Raw genomic sequence first — 19,488 nt, forward strand, 5'->3', positions numbered from 1 at the left:
ACTAGAGAATACCTGTGTGATGTCCATTGGGTCACAGGGCTGCAAAAAGATCTAGTGAGCAGTTAATATACAGCAGGGATTTGGGGGTAATTCCTCTCTAGGTTCCTCTGTAAGAACCTTCTTTGTTTTAGGGGGTGGTGATGGTAGGTGGGGTCTTCTTTGTTGCCCAGGCTGGCCCCAAACAATCTTACCATAGCTGGGACTACAGATGTGTAGCACTGTGCCCAGTAGAACTTACACACAAATCACAAACTCAGTGCCTTATGTAAAAAACAAACAAACAAACAAAAAATGACAACCAGGAGCTGGAGAGATGGCCAGAGGTTAAGAGCACTGGCTGCTGTTCCAGAGGTCCGGAGTTCAATTCCCAGTAACCACATGTTGGCTCACAACCATCTATAATGAGATCTGGTGCCCTCTTCTGGCCTGCAGGTGTACATGCAGACATAACGTTGTATACATAATAAATACATAAATCTTAAAAAATAAACCACAACCAAATCCACATGAACCTTTTGTTTTAATAAATAAAGAATACTTGTGGCTTAGATTTTAAATCATACTTACAGATAAAGAAAACTAGAGCTAAACAGTAACAGTGAAGCTAGTGTTGCTGGAGGAACGCAAGGCCCACATGCACTCTCCACCCAAAGAGCAAGGGCAGCATGCACAACCCACTCTAGACTCGCCTAGGAGCAGGGAAGAAGGGGGCCTTGGGGAGGGCTGGCGCACCATCTGACCCTCACGTCCTGACAGAACCAGTGCACAGCTGTGGCCAGGTGAGCTGGGGCTGGGTTCCCGTCCACACCAAGCGGCCCTGCTGTCGTCACGGGGCTGAGGGCATTAGCTGCAGAGGGCGTCCACTGATTACCAGTATTAGAACAGAAAGAGAAAGCCACACGGACATCTGCTTCTCCAGGAGCACTGCACCTCCCCAGGCTCAGTCCAGAAACTTCCTGTTTGCATTTGCACCAAACAAGGCTCCTCGGACTTCCGGCATCATCTGTAAAGAGTCAGTAAATAAGGACCTCAGTCAGGGACTTGTACAGTCGTAAGCCCCATGTGGGGAAAGGAAGTTGGAGCTGCCAGCAAAAAGGTCTCTCCCATCTGCTGCCTGGTGCAGTGCCAGAGAAACGTAAGCAGTCAGACGGTGGGCTCACTGCCTACAGGAGGGACAGCGGAAAGGACAGACCCGGAGTCCTGACTACACAGCCTGGCCCACTGCGGCACTGAGACTGTGTCTCACCCAGCGGGTCAGAGGTGCTCTTTCATCGGCTGAGTGCCTACAGCCTGCCAGGAGTGACCCAAAGGGCACTCGGAATGGCGTCCGTGCTGAAGCCTTCGCAGGCAGCTAAAGGACTCTGCCTTATGACCACTAAGGTCCGCCACACTGGCTTTTAGGTCTCAGGCACTCCAACAGTCAGGCCAAATACCGGGAATGAGCTCAGCCTGGACTACAGCGCTTAGATAAAAGCCAGCATTCCTCAGGATCTCGTGAAAGGCGTTCCCACTGCCAAAAGGAGTCACTTCCCCTCCTGCAGAAAGGGCTGTGGGGGCCCTCAGTATCGCAAGTACCTGTGAGACATTTCAGGGCAGCGCCCAGCCCTTCTCACCTCCCAGACAGCCGTCTGTTCTCTTTATGACTCCTCGGACCCTGTCCTCCTCCTCTCCCCCCTATGCTCTTCTAGTCCTTATCTCGTTATCTCAACTCTGCCCTCTCCCAACCCTGGCCATGTCCTGTCTGCTGGCCATGTTTGGTTTACTTCTTTCTCTGCTCTGGACTCTCAGCCTCTGGCTGCTCTCTCTCTCATGTCCATAATAAAAGCCTTAACCATATCATGCAATGGTCATGTCAACACTTTCTTTACTGTGCCCCCTCACATACAGCTTTATGTGCTGGTGAAGAACGGAAGAACTGTGTGCGCGTGAGGGGGGGGAGAGAGAACATAGTGACCCCACTCAGCTTCCCAAGCAGCTATGCTACCACATCTGGCTACTCTTTTTGTCTTTAAGAGACCAGGTTTCTCCATGGAGCCCTGGCTGGCCTGAAACTCATCATGTAGACCAGGCTGGCCTTGAACGCACAGAGATCTGCTTGCCCCTAGGCACGCACCTCCACACCTGGCCTAAACTATACTTGTAGGTCAGGGAGTAAGAAAGTTACCAGTGCGCTGCTGACCATGCCTGAGGGTGACCAGCACTTTAGGCTTGTTTCCTTGGGCTCAGCGTGCAGATGCGCAGACAGGAAGGCCTGTGTTCTCGGCAGCCTGCGGCAGTGCCAGCCAACAGCACCACAAGTCTTCCGCACTCACCTGCTGGGCTATGAGGTCCAGCCGGCTTTCCAGAGTGTTGGAAACCTTTATCTTGCGGTCCCCATTGTAGATTTCAACTCCACCAGCTCTACGGAGAACACAGAAAATAACAGGAGTGACGAGGTGCGACCCATGACACACTGCTCCCACAGCACAGGGCAGCCCAGGCATGTCAAGTGCACACAGGCCAACAGGCTTGCCGTTATTTCAGGGGCCTCAATGAGAACTCAGGGAGCTCTCACGCAGGCTACGAGACTGCTGAGCCACCCCTGTGGTTACAGCGCTGCTCAATGCCAGCCAGCCTCCCAGCAAGGCGGAAAGTGCCTCAGCTGTGAATCATCAGAGGTGGCAGACAGGGAGGACAGATGCCACAGCACCCTGGCTGTCTACGGCTCTTCCAGCCACTTCCCCTCATTTGTCACCCCACTCCTCAGAGCCTCTCAGCAAGAGGCAAACGGTCAAGTAGTACGAGGAACCATGGGAAACAAGGCTCACCGAGGAGCAACCCTCTCAATTACGGAGGTAAATGGACCAGCAGACAACAGACACAGCTTGAGACAACACCTTACTAGGCTAGCCTGGGACTCTCATCCTCCCCTTTCTTTTTCTCTGTGTAGCCTGAGCAGCATTAACTCTGGCTGTCCTGGACTTGCTCTGTAGACCAGGCTGTCCTTGAACTCACAGAGGGCTGCCTGCCTCTGCCTCCCAGAGCGCTGGGATCCCAGGCAGGTGCCACCGCCCCTGGCTTCATCTTCCCCTCTTTCTCTCCACAGCCCATGCGCTTCACGATGGCAGGGTGGATCTGCTCAAGTCCCTCCTGGCCGTTTTTGTTTTGGGGGAACGTGAAGATACTAAGGAGAATAGGAAGCAAACATGATCCAGGCGCGCACTGAATGTCAGCTGAGGTTTTCTTCGCTTTCCTTTTGGGTTTTGAGACATGGTTTCCCTACATAGTACAAACTGGCCTCAAACACACACACTATCCGTGATCGAGCCAAAAGCTGAGACGCCTGTGGTCTATCCTGCCTCAGCCTCCTGAGCGTGCACCACACCTGATACGCCTACAGCCTGCTGTGGCTTCCTGACCTTCCGAGTAACCCTGAATGTACTCCAGATGTGGCGAACGAGGAAATGCCCCGAGAAACTGGAAAAGAAGTGAATACTAACCACATCAAACAAATACCACTTTGCCCGAAACAGAAGTCTGTAATCTCCTAACTGTAATACTAAAATTCAAAAGGCCCTGAAAACAATAATTAATTCATGTATCCGGCAAACAAGAACTGCCTCTCTCCTGTCATCTGGCAGAAACGAGCAGATCTTGACGTATTGGTCTTGCACACTGAAATCTTCCATACTGTTTTTTTCAGCAAGGAACAGTTAGGCCGCCCAGGTCGGTAGCTGCCCGGCTGAGGTGGCGCCATCTCCCTGTATGGGTTTTGGAGAACACCCACTCCATGTACAGCATTTAAAACTACAATAGTAATAAGGGCCCTCGGGCTGGCCAGGAGTCCCTGACAGGCTCTTGGCTTCAGCGTCTCAAGCACTGTGACTACAGGCAAGGGCCACCACTGCCAGGTTTTCCCGGGTAAAATATCAGTACACCTGGCTATGGCAGGCTGTCTCAGACCTGATACTACACAATGGGAGAGCCAGGGACTTGAGGACTCTTAGGTAGCTGGAATGGGACCCAGGGTCTCACAAGTGCTGGGCACACTATGCCCACCAAGCTACACCCCAGCCCCTTTCACTCTCTGAAATTCAGAACACACATGATGACAAGGCTCCAGGAGTCTCAGCCTCTGTAGCTCCTGTCTTTTGCACCGTCTGCTCTGTCTCCACACACACCGGCACCACTGAGTGCTGCCTAGACATGACCTCATTTGAATGGCTTCAACTTAATGAAGCCAGCTGGGCAGGGTGAGCCAGGCCTGCGATCCCAGACTGCTGGAAACAAGACCAACCAGGTCTACAGGATGAAATCCTGTCCCGTCCCCTCAGCACTCAAAAAACAAAAACAGAAAATCAAGTCAATCAGAGATGAAGTAAGTGTTCCAACACCACTCAGACAGTACGTGGCAGAGGTGGGAGGCAAGCCCACACCTGAATCATGATGTTCACGCCATCCTGGCTTCTACCTGGAGTAGCAAGAACTAAAATAAAACCCCCGCAAATCTAATTTTCATAACAATGTTCTCAACCCATTTCACATTCCTAAGCCTCATATTCTTTCCATTAAGTTCAAAATATGTCCCAAGATTCTGCTCCAGATTAGACAGTGGAGGCAATGTGTCGGACAGACAGACAGCTTTGGGCATCAATGCTGATTTCCAACAGCTCCCTAGAATTATGTTCCATACTTCCTGTTGTGGAAAATGGGTTATTACTGAACTCACCAAGATAGGACAAATAGTGGGGTATTTTCTTTAAGGTTGATACATATACACTCAAATACATATGAGTGGACATTATGTATGTAAGTCTTATCTAATTTTAATTGTTTCATAAATCATTTTGTTTGTTTTTCAACACAGGATTTTTAACTGTGTAGCCTTGGTTGTCCTGGATTCACTCTGTAGACCCGACTGCCTCTGCCTCCCAGAGTGCTGAGATTACATATGTGCGCCACTGTGTCTCATAATTGTTCTTGGTGTATGCAGTTTATTAAAAAAAAAAAAAAATAGCCTTTTTAATTAGACAAAAAGGGGAAATTGCTACAGCACGATCCGGTGCTTTGTATCTGATTACTAATTATTTGCTCCGGAAGTCTGCTTGCTGTCTCTGAGCAAACTATCACGTACCCCAATGTTGCTGTGTACACTTTGTCTGATTGGCTAAATAAAAGGCCTATACCTGGGAAGGGCAAACTTAGGTAGACATGGCCAAGGTTTGTGGGCTTGCAGGACAAAAAGACCATAGGAAGGAGACAAACAGATCTGAGAGGAAAGAACACAGGTGAGCATGGAGAGAACCACGCAGCTGAGAGAAATTTACCCTTGAGGATGGGCAGAGAAGCAGCCCAGATGAAAAGCATACGCAAGGAAGTGGCCCAGACAAGGAAGTGACCCGGACAAGGAATGACTAAAACAAATGACATGGGGGCTGGAGAAATGGCTCGGTGCTTAAGAGCACTGGCCGCTCTTCCAAAGGACCCAGGTTCAATTCCCAACACCCACATGGCAGTCACAACTGTCTGTAACTCCAGTTCCAAGGGATCTGACACCTTCACATAATGCACATAAAAATTAAACAAAGTGTTAAAAACAACAACAAAACAAATGACATGGGATATGGAGCTGGGAGGTAAGAAGAAGCTTAGGGGCTTTGTATCTGCCCAGCCCCAGGTTAAGGCATATTAAAAATATAACAGATGTCTGTGCCCCTTATTGATTTTTGACGGCAGGATAGTAACAGCCACTGCAATAATCATATGGCTTAATAAAAGATATTAATAACCCATATTCTGGGGCTGGAGAGATGGCTTAGAGGTTAAGAGCACTGGCTGCTCTTCCAGGTTCTGACCTCAGTTCCCAGCAACCACATGGTAGCTCCCAACCATCTATAATGAGATCTGGTGCCCTCTTCTGGCATGAAGGCACAAGGGCAGGCAGAACACTGTATACGTAATAAAAACAAAAAACAAAAAACAAAACAAAAACCATTTCTACAACTGCTCATGCAGAAGGCTACTGAGCAGCACAAGTCCCACGTCTGACCACAAGACCAGCTTGAAGGAACGAGGGAGGACCAGAGCCCGGAAAGGAAAGCAGACCCAGGCACGTAGAGAACACCAAGCACACCTGTCCCCTGCTGCAAAGACCTCACCCGAGAAAACGGTTTTCTTAGTTAGGGTTGAGGAGTAAACCCACGTACGGGCTTTACCCCTGTCCTGGCTGGTTTTGTGTCAACTTGACACAAGTTAGGGCCAGGAGAGAGGAAGGAGTCTCTGTGAGGAAGCACCATGAGATCCAGCTGTGAGGCACTTTCTCAATTAGTGATCAACAGGGGAGTGCCCAGCTGAGCATGACATGGGGCACGAGCCAGAAGGCAGCAGCCCTCCACGGCCTTTGCATCAGCTCCTGGCCCCAGGTTCCTGTCCTGACTTCCTCCAGTAACGGACCATGATCTTGAAGGTCAGCCAAACCCTTTCCTCCTCAACTTGCTTTCTGGTCATGGTGTTTTGCTGCAGAGTAGAAACCCAGACTAAGACATCCACTGAGCCACCCCCACTTGTAACTCCCAAATCCCACCACTCTCTAAAAGGCTCAGCACCGGGACCGCTCCCACAGCGAGCAGCAGACTTGACAGAAAGCTCCTTACATGTCATCAGGCAGGTAGGCCTCCTGGTCGATTTGGACGTCAACATCTTTTTTGGTGGCGATTTTATACATAGGAATTGCTTTCTGTACTGCGGCCTGGGGGACGACAAACAGATTTTCACATAAAGGCAAGCCTCGCTGCTGAGGTCGCATGACGAGGCCATCCGAGGAAGAACGGGAGAACGGAAGAACAGGCGGGTGGGTGGGACGAGCTCAGATGGGCAGAGGCAATGGGCCTGGCAACTGTGCGGCCCAGGGACTCCAGGGAAGCTGGAGAGCTGTTGGGGTTAAGAACAGGGCTCTTCCAGAGGACCGGGAGAGTGATTCCCAGCACTCGCAGCCATCTGACTCCAGTTCAGGGGACCCACCACCTTCTTCAGGCCCAGAAGGACACGTGTACGCAGCGGTACACACACATACACGCAGGCAGAACACCCACAGACATGATTTTTTTTTTTTTTTTTGAGACAGGATTTATTTTTGTAGTTCTGGCTGTCCTGGCTTGCTCTGTAGACCAGGCTGGCCTTGAACTCACAGAGAGCCACCCGCCTCTGCCTCCCCGAGTACTGGGATCACAGCCGTGCACCACCATGCTCAGTGCATAAAATTTTTTTAATTAAAATAAAGTATTGTTGAGTATGAAAAGACATGAGGACCTTTGTGCACTGTGGGTAGAAACGTAAAACACAACTGCCTAGAAAACTGCCTGGCCCTTCAAAAAACCCAGGAGACTGAACTTGCTTAGGGATGTGGCTCACTGCAGCCACCTCAGAGACTTTTGGTCGTGAATCTCAAAGGCAAATGTGAGGGTCAGGTGCTGTGACACACTATCAATCTCAGCACCGGGGTCCAGGTCTCCCAGTTCAAGGCCATTGTAGTCTACAGAAGAAGTCCCTAGCTGGCCAGACACCAGAAGATAAAAGACACTAATGTCACAGAGAATGAAAAAGTGAAAAGTGGACTACTTTAAAAACCATTTTTTCTTTACAGTATCTAATTTGTGTGCAGAGGTCAGAGGAGGAACTAGCTCTGTCCTTCCACAGCCTGAGCCGCTGAGCCGCTTTGCCTAGGCCCAGTCTATTTTCTATGCTGCAGAATCCCTCTCTGTCTTGGCTGGTTTTATGTCCACTGACACAAGCCAGAGTCACTTGGGAGGAGGGACTCTCAGTTGGGAAAATGTCTCCACGAGTGCCCTGTAGGTAAATCTGCGGGGCATTTTCTTAATTAGTGGCAGACGCGGGAGGGCTCAGCCCGCCGAGGGTGCCACCACACACAGGCTGGTGCCCCTGAGCACTTTAAGGAGGCAGGTGAGGCGGGTATGGGGGTGCACGCCTGTGAGCCCCGCACCCAGAGGCAGGCAGAATGCTGTGAGTTCAAGGCCGGCCTGGTCTACAAAGTGAGTCCAGGACAGCCAAGGCTACACAGAGGAACCCTGTCTTGAAATCAGGAACAAAACAAAAAGAAAGCAGGTGAAGGCCCAGTGTGGTGACTCATGCCTTTAATTTCAGCTAGAGGCAGAGGTAAGGGGATCTCTCTGAGTTCAAGGCCAGCCAGGAATAGATACTTAGCGAGACCCCATTTCAAATACACCAAAAGGAAAAAAAAGCAGAGTGCGCAAGCCGGCAAGCAGCACTCTTCCACGGCCTCAACTGACCTCCCTCAGTGACAGCATTCTTCCAGCTGAATCGCATCTCTGACACTTTGTCCCCCTTTTCAACAACAACTAATGATAAAAACAATGACAATAATAACAGTAGTTGTTTAAGTTCTTCACCTTCACCAAGGGGAAATCTTGTTTTCTGCAACGCACAATCATCCGAGGCTCCAGCAGCTGGTACAAGCCCTGTGAAAAAACAGAGTCTATAGAGGAAAATACAGCACAACAGTGACTTGCAGTTCTTTCCGGTGTCAGCCGGAGAGCTCTGCAGAGACAACAAGCAATACAAGACCACAGTGAGCGCCACCTGCTATTAACGCTGGACACGGTCTGGAACCGAGACTTTCCATGGTCAACCACATTCCTGTGGGGTCCTGTTAGCCAGACCGAGGACAAATACTCCGGACTAACATGAGTAAAGGCAGGAGATCACACCCCCAGAAGCCAACAACTGTCTGACCCTTTTTTTTCTGAAGTGCTAGGACTGAACCTGAGGTCTTTCACACGCTGTGCAGTTATTCTGCCTTTACCACCAGGCTATGTCCTCGGCACTAATGTGGGCTTAAGGCCAAGTATTTAAAGGTCAAATCAAAGTGGGGAAGTTTAAAGCTGCAGGTAGGTAGATCTGACTAGAGAGCTAGAAAGAACTTGTACAATCACAGGAAATAGCAGTGACACCTTCAAGTCTCCGACAGACAGACAGATGTCACCATCTGGTGCAGTACACACCACAGACACAGGAAGGAGGCAGAAAAAAGTTCTGGAGGGGAAAGTGAGCTGGTCTCTGACAGCCCTTTTCCAAGGCTCTCGGGACTGCAGCTGCGCACGGCAGACTGGGCACGGGAGCATACCTGGAGGACCAGCCCATCCAGCAGCACTTGGTACCTGGTTGTGTCTTTTACTACCTTGCTGAGTCTCTGCTTTGCCTCATTTAGCAGATCCTACAAAGAGCAGAAAGACAAAGCATTATATCAGCCCATCAGAGCTCACGGCCATCACCTCACATCCACTGCCCGGTTTTCACAAACACACATCCTGGGCACACGGCTATGTCCGAGCAGGTGCTACAGGCACTGCTAAGTGCTGGTGGGCATCACCTTCCTTGTTCTCAGAGACATCTGTCTAGCAGATCTTCTTGGCCCGGAAAGCTATGGGACTTTGCACCTGAAAAGATCTACATGCCTGTAATTCCACTCCCGAGGGGAGGACTGCTGAGAGTGAGGCCAAAGGGCCTACACAGCAAGGCCAGCACGGCGGTTTATGCCTGCACTACCCGGTCAGCGGAAGGATGACAAGGAGCCCAGGGCCTGACTCAGCTACACAGGGAGCTGGCACCTTGTCTCTAAAACAAAGACAGCCACACACGCCTATGATCCCAGCATTTGGGAGGCAGAGGCAAGTGGATCTCTGACTTTAAGGCCAGCCTGGTCTACAGAGCAAGTTCCAGGACAGCCAGGGCTACACAGAGAAACCCTGTTTTGTTTGAAAAAAACAAACAAACAAAAAAAAAACAAACAAACTACTACCACCACCATCAAAATCCAGCACCAATCTGGAGGTGTAGGTCAGCAGGCACAGTGTTTGGTTAGCATGGACGAGGCCCTGGGCTTAGAGCCCACAACTTGCACCTGGCCACTGTGAGGCATCCCTGTAGCCCAGCACTAAGTGCACAGAGGAAGCTAAGAAGTTCAAGGTCACCCTTGGCTGCAAGGGAAGTCTAAGCCAGCCCAAGCTTACATGTTGGTATTTGGCATAGTGTGGCATACAGTAATTACGTAGACAGTTCAACTGTGAAACACCTGTATAGAGCCAGGAGTGAGGCTGGAGAGATGGCCCAGAGGTTAAGAGCGCTGGGCCTGAGTTCAATTCCCAGCAACCACATGGTGGCTCACAGCCATCAATAATGAGATCTGGTGCCCTCTTCTGGTGTGCAGGTGTACATGCAGGCAGAACACTGTATGCCTAATAAATAAATAAATCTAAAAAAAAAAAAAAGAGAAAACTGAGTTTAAAAAAAAAAAACAACAAGCTCAGACAGCTGCTAGCAAATCGCTTAACATCTGCGAGCCACTCTTCCTCGTTTATGACATAAATATCTGTTTACAGCGCTAAAAAACAAAACAAAACAAAAAAAAACAACAAAAAAAACAAACAAAAATAGCCGGGTGCGGTGGCACACACCTGTATTTCCAGGACTCAAAAAAATACAAAAAAACAAACAAACCAAGTGAATAAATGAGAAACAATACATGTGAGTCAGTGAGGACCGACCAATCAGGGACCCGGCTACACAACAGTCCCCCGACCGCCCATTTGAAACAACTCTCCAGCCAGGCACACAAACAGCTGCCATATTTCTCTCCTAGGTTACCAGTGACTCTGTACAACTCGGTTGCCCAAAACAGTTACTCATATAATTTCCCTTTTGTTTTTGAAGGTCTCTCTATATACCCATGGCTGACCTGGAACCCACAGTGCATCCCAGGGTGGTCTCAAACTTCCAGTGACCCCCCTGTCCCTGCCACCTGAATGTGGGGATGAATGGGGATGCCCCACCACGCCGTTTCCTCCGGTGTGGGGACCCAGGCATTCTGCTTGTTGCACCAGTGCGGGGACTCCCTGACATAAGGACGTGCTCACTCTAAGGCCCAATTTCAAACATCCTAACACACAAAGGGGGACAGTCTCCACGCCTCACCAGCCCTGTTGTTTTTCTCCTTCTTTTTAATTTTTTATTTATTTTTATTTTATGCACATTGGTGTTTTGCCTGCATGTGTGTCTGTGTGAGGCTGTCGGATCCCCTGGAACGGGAGTTACAGACACTTGTGAGCTTCCATGTGGGTGCTGGGAACTGAACACGGGTCCTCTGGAAGAGCAACCAGTGCTCTTAACCATTGAGCCATCTTCTCAGCCTAATGTTGTTGTTTTTCAAGACAGGGTTTTTCTCTGTGTAGCCCTGGCTGACCTGGAACTCACTTTGTAGACCAGGCTGGCCACAAACTCACAGAGATCTGCCTGTCTCTGCCTCTCGAGTGCTGGGATTAAAGGCGTGTGCCACCACTGCCCGGCTAAAACTTTTTTTTTTTTAACTGGAGGCAGGCATGGCTCTTAGTTTTATATTCATGGCCCTATACTCAGCCCCTCCCTCATATACCCTATGAACTGCTTCTTGCTGCTGTATGATCTAAGACTCTTTCATGCCATTACCTTAGAAGGTCATCAAACACAAAGCCAGACTGCTAGCAAGCCTGCATTTATTGTTACCATCAAGTACAATGATTTGCTGAACAAACTGTTTTTCTCTCAAAAAAAAATGCTCATAAACCTGAGCAAGATAGGTAACCCTCACCCAGAAAACTCAGATTGCAGGATCAAGCTTTCGGCTGACTACATATTGAGACATCATCACAGAAGCAAGCAAGCAAAACAAAAAGCAAAACAAACCCCACCCAACCAAGCACAAAAGCAACAACAAAACCCATTATTTCTAAATGTTCACTAGTGATTCGCTATCATGGGAAAGTAAATAAGCATTTTGCAGTTCTGTAACTACTAGGTGCTAATTACTCACAGTGATGAGGTCATCTCTTGCTCTGAGGACTTTCAGCCTGGCTTGATTCATCAAATTGGACATTTGACTACAAAAGAAACAGGAGACTATCAATAAACATAAAAAAACAAAACAAAACAATGACTACAGGAAAACAGCCAACTTTCCCCTGTAAGCACCAAGGACACGTGATGAACGCTAAACACCCTTCCTGTAACACATGAGGCTTCCATGTTCTCTTCCCATTTCAGTTTGTTTTGTGAGACAAGGTCTCACTGCGTGGCTCCGGCTGGCTCAACTCTCTGTAGCCGCCCCTGCTGGGCTTACAGGAGTGCTTCCTTTGTCTTTTTGTTTGCTTTGGATAGGGTCAGGCTGTGGACCCTATTTGTCCTTGCCGTTTTTGAACTTGGGCCTCTCCTGTCTCAGACACCGGCTACCCCCCCACCCCACCCCCAGCTAAGCTTTTTGTTCTACAGTGACACAGAAGTTCACGCACTTGCTGAAGTCAGGTTAAGAACTGGCCACCCACGCTGCTGCCTTGTCTCCAGTGTTTTGACCGTTCTTTTGGATGAAGAGCAAAGCAAACCCTGGGGAGTATGGTTTGCGGACTGCACCGGGTTAAGCGGGCACTGTCCCACGGAGCTGGCCCCTGTGGCCTTGCTTCACTGACTTTCAAAGCTTCTCAAAGCTCAGCTGGCTGGTGGATTCAGCCTCCAGCTCAAGCCACTTATGGAGGCACATGCCTGTAATCCCAGTGATTGGAAGGTAGAGGCAGGAGGATCAGCGTGTTCAGGCCAACCCGGGCTACAACATACAAGCTACTTTAGTGCATTAACCATCACCTACTTACATTTTCTTCTGCTGCTCAATCTGCTTTTCCTTCTTCTCATAGTACTCCATAATCTTCAGTCTTTGGGTTTGCACAAGACGACCTTTCTCAATGTTGAACTCTTCTTCTGCCTATGAAGAATTAACAGGCATTAATTTATTGCCCTGGTTTTGGCCGATCATTTTGTTTTGAGCAACCAGGAACCAGGAATAGTTTCATATGTTCACTTATTCCCTAACTGAAACAGAAAATCTATTGTAACACTAACCCTCAAAGATAACTTTGGGGTTGGTTTGTTTGTTTTTGACACAGGGTTTCTCTGTATAGCCCTGGTTGTCCTGGAACTCACTCGGAGACCAAGTTGGCCTTGAGCTCACAGAGATCGCCTGCCTCTTCCTCTTGAGTGCTGGGATTAAAGGACTGTGCCACCACACTGGCTTGTTGCTATTTTTTTACATGTGTCTGCCTTATGTCTGCATGTGCTTGTGGAGGCCTGATGAGAGTATAAGATCATCTGAGCCACTGATACGGGTGCTGGGAACCAAATTCTGGTCCCATGTAACAGCAGTAATGCTCTAACCAATGAGCCATCTCTCCAATCCTGACAGTCTTTTTAAGTTAGAATTTATATATATCACTACTTATAAGTATTTTCCTTTCCTGGTCTTCAACATTTGGGCAATCCTCCTGGCTCTGCCTTCAGGTGCTAAGCTTATTGTTTTTGTTCTGTTTGAGACTGATGCTAACGAATCCTATACTGGCCTTGAATTCTCCTGCTTCTACCTCTTAAAATGCTGGGATTTCAGGAATGTGCTACCACAGATAACTATAAAAAAAAATGCTCCGAGTAGTATATCAAACATTGACGATTTTGAAGCATTAAGACTCTGTAACTGAGACAGGCCTGGTGGTGCACATTTTTAATCCCAGCACTCAGGGAGGCAAAGGCAGGTGGATCTCTGTGAGTTTGAGGCTAGCCTAGTCTACGGAGTCAGTTCCAGGACAGCCACAGCTACACAGAGAAACAAACAAAGACAAACAAACAAAACAAAAAGTGATTTTGTTGTTATTTTGTTTTTTCAAGACAGGGTTTCTCTGTGTAGCCTTGGCTGTCCTGGACTCGCTTTGTAGACCAGACTGGCCTCAAACTTATAGAGATCCACCTGCCTGTGCCTTCCCAAATGCTGGGGTTACAGGCACATGCCACCACGCCCAGAGCTTGCTCACTCACACTCTCTTCTCTATATCTTAAAGATTTATTTCTATGTACATTTGTGTTTTGCCTGCGTGTCTATCTGTGTAAGGGTACCAGATCCCCAAGAACTGAAGTTACAGACAACTGTGAGTCACCATGTGGGTGCTGAGAATTGAACTTAAGTCTTCTGGAAGAAGAGCCAGTGCTCTTAACTGCCGAGCCATCTGTCCCCAGCCCCAATTAGTAAATCTTAATAACATTAAGGATGACATATAATGAAACTAGTTTCTTTGTGTGTTATAAAAACAAGACACATGCTGGGCAGTCGTGGCACAGGCCTCTAACCCCAGAATTCAGGAGGCAGAGGCAGGAGGATCCCTGAGAGTTCCAGTGTGGTCTACAGAGTTCCTAGACAGCTAGGACTACACAGAACAACGCTGTGTGGAGAAAATCCACAACCAAAACCAACCCCCACTCCCAAAAGAAACAAGTATGTCCTTACTGATCATATGTGATGTGACCCTAAACAATTTTAGCAGTAATATTGCTTAGCAAAACCAAACAGTACTAACCTTTAGATCTAGTAACCAAAACGAGGAAAGCTCACCTTTGCATCTATTTCTTCTGCTTTCTCGTTGGCTTCTTGTTCAATGAAAGCCATCATGTGCTTAATCTAGATGAGAAAAGACATTACGTTTTAATTCAGTAAGAGAAGACAAGGACATCTAACTTCAGAGTCACTAGGTAGTCACAAGAAGACTAGCAAGCTCCGGGCCTGTCTGTGGCACTTTCCACGGCAGCCAGAGTCACGTTGACAGTGCAAAGAAGGGACAAAACTGACCACTGCTTCCCTCTCAAGCACCATCTGGAACAAACCAACATCGTCGAGAGCTCTTCAGATGCAGCCATTTCTGTGGGCTGCGCATTCCAGTTTCTTGAGCTGACTGTTCGTTCTCACCTGCAAGGTATCTAAATACGCTCCACTTGGGCCGGTCTTCACCTGGCTAACTCCTCAGGCCCCAGCTTAGCCGACAGCTCCTGACACTCCCACTGGTGCTCCTAAGCACTTTGTAACTCCTCTACCAAGTACCTGAGCATCTGGACTTTCTTTTTCCAGTTTCATTTATCACGTGTACATGTTTGTGGGCGTGCATACGCCACAGAGGTCAACTCCCTGTGGAAGTCGGCTGTCTATTGCCAACATATGGGTCCCAGGGATTGAACTCATGTCATTGGGCTTGGCAGCGGGTACTTTAACCAAGATGCCAGCCGTCTTGGTCGGGGTTTTGGTCAACTTGACACAATGGACAAGCTAGAGTTATCTGAAGAGAACCACAATTGAGAAACTGTCACCCTGAGATTGGCCTGTAGGCAGGCCTGAATGACATTTCTTAGTGATTTATGTGGGAGGGTCCAGCCCTATGCAGGATGTATAGAAAAGCAGGCTGAACAAGCCATGAGGAACAAAGCCCTAAGACCTCCGTTTCAGGCCCTGCCTCCAGTTCCTGCCCTGACTTCCTCTGAGATGGACTATGTAACCGAAATAAACTCCCTCTCCAAGCAGCCTTTGGTCATGATGTTTATCACAGTGATAGAAATCCTAACTGAGACAGAAATAAATGTTATTTTTTTAAAGCAGTATTTTAAAAGCTGGGCATGGCAACACATATCTGCTCTTGAGAAGCAGAGGCAGGTGAATCTTGTGAACCAGCCTGAGTGCAGTGGGACCCAGTCTCAAAAACACAGATATTCTTTAACAAAGTGATCAGTGTTTATAAACGTTCCAAGAGCCATTTGGCTTCCCTGGGTGAAACCAATTCAAACCTGTATTACCTGCCGTCCTCAGCCGTGCTGGGCCTCTCAGCTACAGACCTGCCTTGATCAGCCTAGCCTAGAGCGAAGGCTCGGAGAAGCCTATTTACAGTCAACCAAGATTCTACGTCAACCCCTTAAGGACATTTAACTCCACCCCTGAGCCAGAAAAAACACACCTTTAAAAATGCCACCCCCCCCCCCCATCCCACCACTTTGTCACTAATAAAGTTTTCTGGAGTCTAGTCCCTTAAAAAGCCTGATGTAATAAATGACCATACTTTCTAGATTAAAAAAAGCGAATACTGAGTGAAGGGAGGGGAGCGGATGGCTCAGTGCTTGCCCACCATGTGAAGGACCTGAGCCTAGCACCATGCTGTCCCAAACCAAAAGGATATAAACTGGAAAAAGAAAATTAAGACTGACAGGGGAAAGGGGAGCTTAGGATTTCTTAAAGCACCTACTGTATGCTTGGCACTTGGCCTATATGCTGCTGGAAATATACTGACTGAAACACATTGTCCTTGGCCTGGGAGTGTAGCTCACTGGCACACCACTTGCCCACCAAGACCTGGGTTGGAGCCCTTCCACCACAAAACAAAACAAGCCCCACAAACAAAGGCCTCTGTTCTCAAGAGGAGAGAGCACAGACTGTAAGGACTTCATTACCTTCATTTTATATAAATAAAAAAAAATGGCTTTTTTCTAGAACCCAATATACACACTGTTTTGTTTCTGCATTCTAGTTTTCCTTGGCCTCCAACCCATTCTAACAAGGAGAGAGAAGGGAACTGGGGGAGGGTGGGAAAAAAAGAAGGGAACTGGATCATGACTGCTAAGAGCATGTGGAAGGCACTGTGCTTTTCCAATGCGTCAAGTTTTTCCTATGCTAAAAACCCGGGGAGTGACATGTCCCAAAGCCCTGCTCTCTGTAGAAGTACTGTGGGGTTTCTAAACCTTGATGGCTGTCACCCCTACTTCCTCTATAATGAGCACAGCTCCCCTTTCCTTCTCACCCCACTCTCAAAAGGCAGAGGAACTACCAACTGCTCTTAATGCATATTTGATGAAGGATAAAATCAACAGATATTTTTACCAAAGACATAGAAACATCAAAGACAAAACTGTCCATCTAGGAAGACTCAGAAGCCAGTCAGTGTGCTCCAGTCAGAGGACCTTCCTACTTCTCGGAGGGAAAAAAAAACCAACTTAGTTCTCTAAACTATGTAGACATTAGATTGCAGCTTTAAACTTTCTTTTCTGGAAATTCCTGCAGCTCTGGTGAGGAGGTCCGCATCTGTAATCCCAGCACTTAGGAGGCTGAGGCAGGGGACTACCTGCGGTACACATTACCAGGCTAGTTAGCACTACAAACCAAGAGCTTACTTCAAAACACCCCAAATAGATAGATAAAGTCCCAGGAGACCTGTTATCAGTCAGCAAGACAAATGGGAAGCACTTTTCCCCTGTCACAGACCTGTCGGCACCCCGTTTCCCCCTTACCCACGGGCTCTACTTTATAATATTCCTTTATTTTCATTGAGTTTAGAGTCTGAAGTCAGGTTGTGAAGTCCAGCTGGCCTGAAATCACAATTCCACTTACTTCCGAAGCACCTGGGACTACACATGTACCACCACAACTACAATTATAATATTCCTAAGATTTAAGAACTTCAATATAAATACTAAATACATTTCCCCAAACTGATTATATGCACTAAGCCAGGTATGTAACACAATAACCTGCATCTCAAGAGAGAGAAAAAAAAGCCTAAGAGTCAAGAGGCCAGGGGCTGGAGAGATGGCTGAGTGGTTAAGCACACTGGCTGCTCTTCCGACGGGACCTGGGTTCATATTCCCAGCACCCACATGGCAGCTCACAACTGTCTGTAATCCAAGTTGAAGGGCATCTGACACCCTCACATCGACATTCATGCCGGCCAATGTACACAAAGCAAAAATAATTTATTTAAAAAACGAATTAAGAGGCCATTGGGCAGTCGGAAGGCAGAGGCAGGCTTATCTCTGTAAGTTCGAGGGCAGCCTGGTCTACAAATCAAGTCAGGCCAGGGCTACTACAGAGAAACCTTGTCACAAAGGGGGGCGTAGGGGGAGAAGGCAAGCTCATCCTCAGTTACAAAGAAATGGACATTATGGACATTTTGAGGACCCTGTCTCGAAAAGAGGGTGGAGAAACTGACCTAAGGTCACGTTTTACATAACATTTTCTATAAACCCTAATTCACCTAATTTGTGGCTTGTAAGTGCAATAAGAAAAGGCTTTCTCATTCGACAATGTACACCTTAGGCTTGTAACTTCCCGAGATGAATAACACCGGTTTACACATCGATGGACCTCAAAACGCAAGCTGCTCTTTCCCAACAATCTCTTCCCTATCACATACTGCGGATCAGTCCTTCGGGTGGAAAAAAGAAACCGCTTTCAACCTTTGCACAAAACTCTGCGGGATTAGGTAGTGAGAATCCCCGAAAAGGGGGGTTTGCGGAGACGGGAGACAGCCCGAGGCTCCGTGACAGGCAAGTGGAAGCGGGAGGCCAGCGGTCACGTGAGATGCGGCGCAAGCCCCTCTCCCCCAGGTCTGCAAACCCGCAGCGCCCCGAGAGCCGGCGGCCCAGGGGGCCTCCCCACGCAAAGCTCGGGCCGCCCTAAGACCCAGCTTTGCAGGAGCAAAACGCCAGCACAGCCCTCCGCACCGTACTGCGGCTGCGCGGCACCCAAGCCGGCCCTCACCTGCTTCTGGACGTCTGCATCGCTGAGCGCCATGACGAAGGCGAAGCTCGGCCAGGGGACAGCCTCCCAGGGGACAGCCTCGAGTCTGGGCTCGGAGTGGCGGCGGAGCAAACCCGAGAGGGAAACCCCGGACAAGACTCAGCTTCCTTCACTTTATAACCCCGGCTTCCGGTTCCTGCCAGGTGACCAAGAGCCGGCGCCTTCTCGACCAATAGGACGAGAGCTATGTCCTCGGAAGTTCCGCCCTAGCCCCGCTTGTTTTCCTCCCAAGCGCATGCGCGAGCTGTCCACCCGCTGTATTTTTTTTTTTTTTATTTCCCCTCAGCTGACTCGTGACTACTTGTCAAGGACAAAATTACTTCGTAAGAGAAGTAAGAGAGCTTTAGGGATTCGTTTTCTTTTTTCCTTTTCCACACAGGGTTTCTCTCTGGAGCCCTGGCTGGCCTGCACTCGCCTTGTAGACCAGGCTGGCCTCAAACTCACAGAGATAACGGCTCCGGAGTGCCGACTGGGGATTCTTTTTATTTTTAATTATTTATTATGTATACAGTGTTCTTCCTGCCAGAATAGGGCACCAGACCTCATTATAGATGGTTGTGAGCCACCATGTAGTTGCTGGGAATTAAACTCAGGACTTGTGGGAGAGCAGCCAGTGCTCTTGACCTCTGGAACCATCTCTCCAGCCCTGACTAGGGATTCTTGTATCAGACCTTAATCAGAATTATTTACACTTCTTCAGCTGTTGCTTTTGTAAAACTGTTTGTTTTGTTTGTTTTTACAGGCTTCCCCTGAACTCCTGATCTTCCTGCTAAATTTCAGGACGCTCACTACGCCTGGCTCAGTCACTGTGAACAGTTTAGATAATTTACTTAGCAGTCAGAACCAAAGAAATAAAAAGGTGAAAAATAAAAGCAGGGTGTGGGGGCGTATGCCTTTAACGGCAGCCAGGCAGGTGCAAACAAACAAAAATTTACCTAGAGCTTGAGCTGTAGCTCAGGTGGCAGAATGCTTGCCCAACACACGCAAACCTTAGGCTTCCATCCCAGCATCTGGCTGTTGTG

The 19,488-nt window shown here is 48.5% G+C and overlaps 1 protein-coding gene across 1 annotated transcript; it reads right to left on the reverse strand.

Moving 5' to 3' along the window:
• Nucleotides 1–501: 501 nt before the first annotated feature.
• Nucleotides 502–18,563, reverse strand: Atp6v1e1 (ATPase H+ transporting V1 subunit E1). The gene is made up of 9 exons (XM_021632619.2): nt 18,428–18,563; nt 14,471–14,536; nt 12,690–12,799; nt 11,861–11,927; nt 9,140–9,229; nt 8,406–8,474; nt 6,633–6,727; nt 2,313–2,400; nt 502–1,003 (listed from the first exon to the last, which is right to left on the reverse strand). Exons 1-9 carry the CDS (start codon nt 18,458–18,460, stop codon nt 941–943), a joined length of 681 nt encoding a protein of 226 aa, XP_021488294.1. The 5' UTR covers nt 18,461–18,563; the 3' UTR covers nt 502–940.
• Nucleotides 18,564–19,488: the final 925 nt, after the last annotated feature.

The sequence above is a fragment of the Meriones unguiculatus genome, chromosome 5, assembly GCF_030254825.1.
Source record: "Meriones unguiculatus strain TT.TT164.6M chromosome 5, Bangor_MerUng_6.1, whole genome shotgun sequence".
In the NCBI taxonomy this organism is placed as follows: Eukaryota; Metazoa; Chordata; class Mammalia; order Rodentia; family Muridae; genus Meriones; species Meriones unguiculatus.